General features: G+C 41.9%; 1 protein-coding gene across 1 annotated transcript; it reads left to right on the top strand.

Moving 5' to 3' along the window:
- Window positions 1–6,002: 6,002 nt before the first annotated feature.
- LOC308267555 (olfactory receptor 51I2-like) lies at window positions 6,003–6,950 on the top strand (the record flags this gene model as incomplete). The annotated part of the gene is made up of 1 exon (XM_080702355.1): window positions 6,003–6,950. One exon carries the CDS (start codon window positions 6,003–6,005, stop codon window positions 6,948–6,950), a length of 948 nt encoding a protein of 315 aa, XP_080558481.1.
- Between the last annotated feature and the right edge of the window lie 2,503 nt (window positions 6,951–9,453).

Genomic DNA, 9,453 nt, shown 5'->3' with positions numbered 1-9,453 from the left:
GAAAACAGAGTCCAACCTCCTAGGCCTCCTAAGCTGAGCACAGCAGGGTGGCTTGGGAGCTAAAAGACTACACAGTCATCACAGTCATCGCTTAGTACACCTCCATACATACACATGCTATAACTTGTATGGCCATTTGGGAGTGAGTAAATATAAAGCCTGTGTAAAATCAGAAATAAATTAATTTATTTTGTTATAGCTCATAATATTTTTCTTCATTACTTAAAACGTTTGTACTTTGACATATGAAATTGGGGATGGGGTGATGAGGATACAATTAAATTCATAATAATTACTATGGAAAAAAATCCCTCAAGTACCATATAAACCCATAGCTCAAACCTTAGTTTTATTCAGAAACCAGTCCCCTTGATGTGGTTAATTCCCTCTTAAAAGACTTTTCAAATACACACCGTGCCACTGGAGCTCTCTGCACTAATCATCTGTACTCAGTATGTACAATATTCAGGATCTGGGGAGTCATGAGAGAAATCTATGCTGACTTCATACCTATATGAAGAATTATATATGAGTTTTGGTTTAGTTAGCTAAAAACATGTCATTCATGATGAAAAGGAAACTGGAAAGAAGTTTTTATTCACATTTTTGAACATGTTGATCTTAAAATGTCTATTAAGTAGCCAATGATAGTTGGCAAGCAGTTAGAAATTAGAAATACAGGTATATACTTTAGAGTCACCTGTGTGTCAGAGGTAGTAGAAATTTAACGTTTTCTGGGATCATCCAGAGAGAACAGAGTCCAACTGAAGCATGCTTGGAAAAGAGCTGAAGAGAATGTAACATTTAGAGGAGAAAGGAGGTATTGTCATTTGTAAAGGAAACTAAAGAAAGGTAGATGCAGAAAAAGGTAGAGCTAAGAAAGCCCAGTGATACTGATTTAAGAAAGGAGGAAAAATAAAAAAATAAGAAGGAGCTGTCCAGCGGGCGTGGTGGCGCATGCTTGTAATACCTGCGCTTGGGAGGCAGAGACAGGAGGATCGCGCAGGTTCAAAGCCAGTGGCTCTGGTTTAAGAGACCCTGTTTCCAAATAAAAAATATAAAAAATTGGTCTGGGGGTGTAGCCCAGAGGTAGAAGGGTTTCCAGAAACCCCAGTACCACCAAAAAATAAAACAAAACAAGAAGGAGCTGTCCCAATATCTGGGCTGTGTTGTGGTGACAGCAGAGGAGGATTTTATGAGGTGATAATGTCAAAATGCAGCCCACTTAGGAGTGAATGGCAAAAGGAAGGAGATATAAATGAACTGTAGGAATGCAGGAAGAAAAGTCTACCCCAGCTTGAGGTTTTAGTTAAAGAAGCCCTTGCTAATATTAGAGTTAAGGAAATATTATATAAGGTTAGGATAAGAAGGTAGCAGTTTGTGTAAGCAATGAATTGAATAAATGGGCAAACTTCTTTCTTCTGTTATAACCTGCTTAAGACCCTGGCTGAGGTACCGGAGATAAGTGTGAGATAGCCGTTTGTCCACGCAGAGGAGATAGCCATTTGTTTCAGACAGGGGTGATACGGAAGGAATGTTGGAAGCCATAAAAGTTATCTGATGGGAAACATTTGCCAGCTAGGGGCGGCTCCTGAAGCAGGGGCGCACATCCCCCCATAGGGAAGACAAAGGAGACCCTTGGCGGGCAATGACATAGGGAGGCAGCTCTGTGAAACCATTTGCTGTAATTCAAATGGATGTGTGATTGCTTTAAACTTAGTGGTTGTACCTGTTTACCAGTTTAATTGATTGGATGTATCTTTCGCGGGCTTCTCCTTGGCGGGCTCTGGTGTGTGTGCCCACCCCCTACTCCGGCTATAGAGTTAGAGGGAACCAGAGGCTAGGGGCCGCCGGACCACGACTGACTCCTCCTCCCCACGGGTGAGTGCCGTCGATCTTGGAAGGCCCCTTGCCGGTGAGGAACATGCTGCAGCAATAAACCCTGCTTGGAATTACATCCCTTGTGTATTCTCCGTTATTTGGGAAGGTGGGCAATTTCGAACTCTTCAGAACCAAGTGGTCCCCGAACCTGTGCTTGAGCGTCTCATAGAACAGTGATGAACTACAGGCTGCAATAGATACACTTCTTTTACTGCTAGTAAAAGAAGGGCTTAAGTATTCCAAACAAACATGAATGGATCTGGAAGTAGAGACATGAATTCAGACCAGTTCATGAAATTCTGAAAGATGACATGTGTCTGCGTTGTTGTTTAAGTTTTGTTTTTAAAGTGAGATGTATATGTTTGAAGAATGTAGGGCTCTTTTCCCTCCTCCTCCTCCTCCTCCTCCTCCTCCTCCTCCTCCTCCTCCTCCTCCTCGCCTCCTCCTCCTCTTCCTCTTCTCTCTGCCTCAGGTACTGAGGTTTCTTTTTTTCCCCCTTTTTTCTTTTTTGGTGGTACTGGGGTTCCTGGAAACCCTTCTACCTCTGGGCTACACTCCCAGACCTATTTTATACCTTTTTTTTTTTTAATTTGGAAACAGGGTCTCTTAAGCCAGCAAGGCTGGCTTCGATCCTGTGCGATCCTCCTGTCTCCACCTCCCAAGCGTGGGGACTACAAGGATAAGCCACCATGCCCGGCAGGTACTGAGGTTTCAACCCAGGTGTATTTTACCACTGAGCTACACTCAAAGCTCTTTTTATTTTTTTATTTTGAAACAAGATCTTGCTAAGTTAGTAAGCACTGTCCCTGAGCTTGCAATCATCTCATTTCAGCTTCCTAAGTAATGGGATTACAGGTGCACGTTACAGCACCAGGCTCTGTTTTAGACCCTAGAATCATCATCCCATCAGCAAAAGAAAGAAAAAGATCATATCTAGCAGAGTTGTTACAGGAAACAATTTGGAGGCTGCTTCTTTAATTCAGATAGAGTAAATGAAGTGTAAATGAAGTGGTAAAAGAATTTGTCAAAATGTGGTGAGATGACATTTAATTTAAATATCATTTATATAATCAGACATTTATTATTTATTGTTAAATAATTGGTCTTGACATTTAATAACTGAACATCAAAGATGAGAGAAAACAAAGATGAATAAAAGCTTTCAGGCTGGGCCTGAGAATGACAGAAACATTATGAGAAAAGGTGGGAGGAGATATAGGATATTTTTCTAAGTGCTCTCAGTGAAGTCAGAAGTCTCCTTCTCATCCTAGTGTTATTGTCTGAGCATCCCCACCACTGAAAGGAGACAGTCTGTGATTTTCTGTGTGCCCTTTCTCCTAGAGGTGAGTGGATGATAATGATTTATTCTTGTAAAATTTTTCACATTTTCTAGTAACACCGTTTTATCTTCAACTACTGTGTGCATGAACTACATTATGATGTGAGACCGTAAGACTATAATGTACCAATAAAAATAGTTTTAAAATATTGTGAGGTGTAACAAAATGAATTGGTTTATTTCTGATTTTTGCATTCGATTGGGCAGAGGACTCTCAGGATGCATCTCTTTCAGGACTTCAGGGGCCATGAGGACATGGTGTGGCAGCAGGTAAGTCCTGCCTGGCTGGGGGGAGAGGCAGTGTTGCCTTATCTGAACCACCCAAGGGAATAGGCAGAAGGAGACGTGCTCTGGATCCCTCTGTGGAGATCAATTCCCAGCAGGTTCAGCTGGGGGATATTAGGGCAGGCAATAGCCCATCTGCTGCTCAGAGATTGAGGGCTGGCTCTTGTGAACATGGTACAAGTGTGGTGTCTTCTGTAGCCTTGGACTGCCCCAGGGAAAGCACCTGGGACAGGCTGGGGCATTGCTTGTAGCTCTGCTCAGCTTTGTCTGTTTCTCTTCCTTTTTCTTCATGTTCAATGTCCCAGTAATTGTCTTCCTAAAATTTTTTCTTGGATCTTGCATTTGCTTCCCTCACCTTTGTCTTCCCGCCTTCGTGTTATTTGTTCTGTGTTTTTTATCCTTCTTGGCCTGTCACTTTTTCTGTTTTTTTCCACTGCCTTCTATGCCTATCTTTCTGTCTCTTTAGCACTTGTCACTCTCTGTCACCACTTTGTGCTTGGTGAAAACACAGGGAAACCATATCAAGGAACAAAAAAGACACAAGTGCCAGCAGGGGCCACTCATTTGTGCTCCATCATCTCCATTTACACCAGGAAAGAAACACTAAAACCATCTTATTCTGTAGCAGAGGGTTTTAGTTAAGGTATTTTTCAGCATCAGTACAGTGGAAGGCCTCATATTGCACATTGGGTGCATTGTTTAAGATGTAGGGTGGCCTTGAGGCCATCTCCTCTAAAATCTTCAGTGTTCGTTTCTTTGCAGGGCACTAGTGAGATTCACTGTGCTGTACAGGTTTCTCAGGGCTCACCTGGTTCATTCTTCTTACCTATTTAAATCTAGTGATGCTGTTCAGTAAACATCTCATCCTTCAGAAGTAGGTCTGTGGGACTCTCCCCCCCTGACCCTTATTCTTCTAGCAAGAAATTTCCCTCTAATGTCTAATTTGATTATTTACTCATATAACATAGCTTATATTAGAGAAAATAACTTTTTATTCTGATGGTTATATGAAGCAATAAATATGACAGTGTTATAATAAATTACTCAGTCAGGAATTATTTGTGAGAGCCAGAAAATGGTAGGTGAGGATGCTCTTCTACATGATACAGAAATGTAATGGCATTCTTTTAAGTGAAGTTTCTTTCCCAAATGGTGTTCCTGAAATTCCAAAGTGCAAGGGGAAGAATATAAAAGCCATCACACGTCTCCTTCATCAGCTTCTCTCACACCCTCATTTGTCCTGATGTAAGGCAACATTTCTGCAAGTGTGACATTCTGTAAGAGCAACAACAGTTGTCTGAGATGGAAACTAAAGAACTCTATTCTTTATCCATTCATAGAAAAAATAAGGTAATGGGCAGAATGTTCTCAGTGTCATAATTTTTGTTTTGTAATCTTTTGTATTTTACTTGTGTTTAATGTCTTATAATCTATTAGGTGATCATATAGGGTTTAAAATTATATGTATTTTATATAAACATGTAACATGTATTTTGTAAAAAAGAAACTACAATGTATGATTGACTTCCCTTTAAATAATTATGACAACAACAAATGCTTACTAATAGGCAGGACCTGTTAAAAGTACAAATTCTTTCTCTATCATTCTGTCTATTTCTGCGTCTCTTTCCATATGTATATATCCATTGAATAACTATTTTGGTCCACATCTTGAAATGAAGGGAGATATCCAGGCAAGGTGGCATACCAGTACTTGGAAGGCTGAGATGGGAGGATTGCAGCATACAGAGACTCTGTTTTGATATAAAAAAAATAAAAAAGGATGGGGATATAGTATTGGAGTTAGAATGCCCCTGGATCCAATCTCAAGTATTTCCCCTACATAAATAAATTAATTAAAAGGAGACAGTTTAAGAAATTTGACTAGTGTCACATAGCTAATGTCTGAAAATACTGGCACTCAGACCCTCAACTCTAACCTTAGGATCCCTCTCACGAACTATGGATTTTCCAGGCTTCTTATGAAAATCTTTTAGTATTAAATGTGGGGCCTTCGACTATGTAAGTACCCTAGGATTGAAGTTGGATTATAGAGGTCAAGTTCTAGTCATGTAATTTCCTTATGAGAAAAGGAAATTTTCTTCCTCTTCCTGAACATCTGTCTAATCATCATTCAGAATGGCTGTAAATGGTAACGTCTCTGGCTAGGAAATTTGAGACACATGAAGGCTAGCTGACACAATGACCACCCGAGGGTATCCAGAGTTAGCTACCAGTGAGATCGAATGAGATGGTCAACTCCCTTAAAATTCACTCTTCTATAACAGGTTGAATAAAGAAGTCTTTATTTCAATAATTAGCATTCCATAATTTTCTAGGCATTTCTCCAGTAAATTTCAGGAACAAAATCCATGGGTAACACATTTTATAAACTGCAATGTGGCCATTTTTTCCCTAGGAACAGTAGCAATCTTAGACTCCTGGTGTAGTTTCTCAAAAAGATTCTGTCAGCAGATGCAAATGCCCCCATCCTCTCATGGGCAACTTCAGAATCAACGCCTCAGATGCTCCCAGCTTTATTCTGACCGGCTTTCCAGGAATGGAGGCAATGGAGCCCTGGCTCTCTCTTCCCCTCCTTTTGTTCTATGCCATCTCCATTGTGGGTAATACCCTGATCCTCCTCATCGTCAAGCAGGAGCAGAGCTTGCACCAGCCCATGTACTACCTCTTGTCCCTCCTCTCGGTCAATGACCTGGGCGTGTCCTTCTCCACGCTGCCGACGGTGCTAGCGGCCCTCTGCTTCCGTGCCCGAGTGATCAACTTTAATGCCTGCTTGGCCCAAATGTTTTTCATCCATCTTTTCTCTTGGACAGAGTCTGGCATTCTTCTGGCTATGAGTGTTGATCGCTATGTGGCCATTTGCAACCCCCTGCGCTACGCTACAGTGCTCACCAATGCCCGCCTTGTGGCGATGGGCCTGGGGACTGTCCTCCGCAGCTTTGTCCTCATCCTGGTCTTCCCACTCCTGCTGCACAGACTGCCCTTCTGCCGCCCCCAGAACATCCTCTCCCATGCCTATTGCCTTCATGTGGATATGATTAAGTTGGCATGTGCTGATGTCTCCCTCAACAGCCACTATGGGCTGTCCATTGTGCTGCTCACCTTTGGCCTGGACTCCGCACTCATCCTCATCTCCTACGTGCTCATCCTGCGATCAGTGCTAGCCATTGCCTCTCGGGAGGAGCGCCTGAAGACGCTCAACACCTGTGTGTCTCACATCTTAGCCGTGCTAATCTTCTACGTGCCCATGGTCAGTGTGTCTATTGTGCATCGCTTTGGGGCTGGTCTGCCTCATGCTGTTCATATTCTCATGTCTGTTCTTTACCTCTTTGTGCCTCCCATGCTAAATCCCATCATCTACTCCATTAAGACAAAGGAGATACGCCGTAGACTGCTCAAGATGCTATTCAGGGTCAAGTTCTAACTCTTTGGCAGATCTAGAAGCACTGGATAATCTAGTGTTGGGAGGAGAGCTACCCAGACACCATAGTTGGAGCAAAAGAGTGAGTGATGCGTTGTAAATTCTGGATCAATTATTAATTGATCTAAGTTGGGCGTGGGGGCTCACACTTGTAATCCCAGTATTTGGGAGGCTGAGACCAGAGAATTGCAGTTTGCGGACAGCCTCAGCTACTTAGTGAGACCCTTTGCAACTCAGTGAGACCCTGTTTCAAAATAAATAATAAGAAATAGGGCTGGAGGTGTAGCTTGGAGGTAGAATGCCCCTGGGTTCCATCCCCAGTACCACACACACACACACACACACACAAAAGAAACACACACACACACACACACACACACACACATATATACGGAGGCTAGTATGTATTAGGGCTATCTTGGGTTGTATCCAGAAATTAAATATGTCAACATTCTCTGGAGGCAGAAAAAAATGGTCTTTTGGCAAGAATAACCAGAAGCATGTTGAACATCACTACAGGAAGGGATTATTTCCTAGAAAAGCTGGAGATTAAATTCATGATGCTTAGTTACATTCTGGGACATCTGATTATGGGCCTGCATAGATCTGAAAGAGAGAAGCAGAGATGGTAATAATTATGGGCTGGGAATGTGTCATGAATCAATGTGTAAGTTTAGTGTAGGTAGTTGATTCCTGGTGCTATTGTGAGCCATGGCCTTTGCCACCATGGGGTTTGAAAAGTTGTGATGTTTTGGAGTTTGACAGTTCTGATATTAAAGTAGTCATAATTCCACTTTAGGATTCCTAGGATTTTTTTTCCACAATGAAGATCCAGAATTATTATGTATGTATGTGCCCAGTTCCACCTCCATTGAATTCACTAGCCCTTTGCCGATTCATTTCTTGGGACCTTTTCATTACTCTTTCATATCTATCTGCTTTCCCTTGATGGAATCAGAGCTCCCTAAGCCAACAATATTATCTTACTGTACTCTGTCTACCTATGTTAGACTTAACATGGGCCCTCCATATATCATCTGAGAGTGCAAGAATAAAAGTGATAGAATAAACAAGTGACTAAGTAATAATCAATGCACAAAAAATAAAATAATGTTGAACAAATAAATGAACTAGCATAAACTAATACTGACTTCTCAAATCAAATCAGAATTTCATCTCAGAAAATATTTCCTCTTTCTTGGGGGGATCTCAATATCTCATATAAGAGAAAGCATAAGTAAGATATAAGATCCTGCTCTGGGCATTGGTGGCTCATGCTTATAATCCCAGTATTCAGGAGGTGGAGACCAGAGAATTGGGGTTCATAGACAGCTTCAGCTACTTAGGCAAGGCCCTTCATAAAACTTAGTGAGACCCTGTTTCAAAAAATAAAAATACTGGCCGGGCGTGGTGGCTCATGCTTGTAATCCCCGTGCTTGAGAGGCGGAGATAGGAGGATCGTGCTGGTTCGAAGCCAGCCTTGCTGGCTTAAGAGACCCTGTCTCCAAATAAAATATAAAATAGGTCTGGGAGTGTAACGTGGAGAAAGAAGGGTTTCCAGTACCACCAAACAAACAAACAAACAAACAAACAAAAAAACTAAAAAAATAGGGCTAGGCTATAGCTCAGAGGTAGAATGCCCCTGGGTTCTATTTCCAGTAACACACACACACACACACACACACACACACACACACACACACACACACACAGATATAAGATCCTATGCACACACACACAGATATAAGATCCTATGCACACACACACATACACACACAGATATAAGATCCTATGCACACACACACACACACAGATATAAGATCCTATGCGCGCACACACACACACACACAGATATAAAATCCTATGCACACACACACAGATATAAGATCCTATGCACACACACACACAGATATAAGATCCTATGCACACACACACACACACAGATATAAGATCCTATGCACACACACACAGATATAAAATCCTATGCACACACACACAGATATAAGATCCTATGCGCACACACACACACACACACAGATATAAGATCCTATGCACACACACACACAGATATAAGATCCTATGCGCACACACACACACAGACAGATATAAGATCCTATGCACACACACACATACACACACACAGATATAAGATCCTATGCTCACACACACACACACGCAGATATAAGATCCTATGCACACACACACAAATATAAGATCCTATGCTCACACACACACACACACAGATATAAGATCCTATGCTCACACACACACACAGATATAAGATCCTATGCTCACACACACACACAGATATAAGATCCTATGCACACACACACACAGATATAAGATCCTATGCACACACACACACACAGATATAAGATCCTATGCGCACACACACACAGATATAAGATCCTATGCGCGCGCGCACACACACACACACACACACACACACACACAGATATAAGATCCTATGCGCACACACACACACAGATATAAGATCCTATGCGCA

Source organism: Muscardinus avellanarius, assembly GCF_963383645.1.
Source record: "Muscardinus avellanarius genome assembly, chromosome: 1".
NCBI lineage: Eukaryota > Metazoa > Chordata > Mammalia > Rodentia > Gliridae > Muscardinus > Muscardinus avellanarius.
This window is presented reverse-complemented; position numbering and strand designations above follow the sequence as displayed.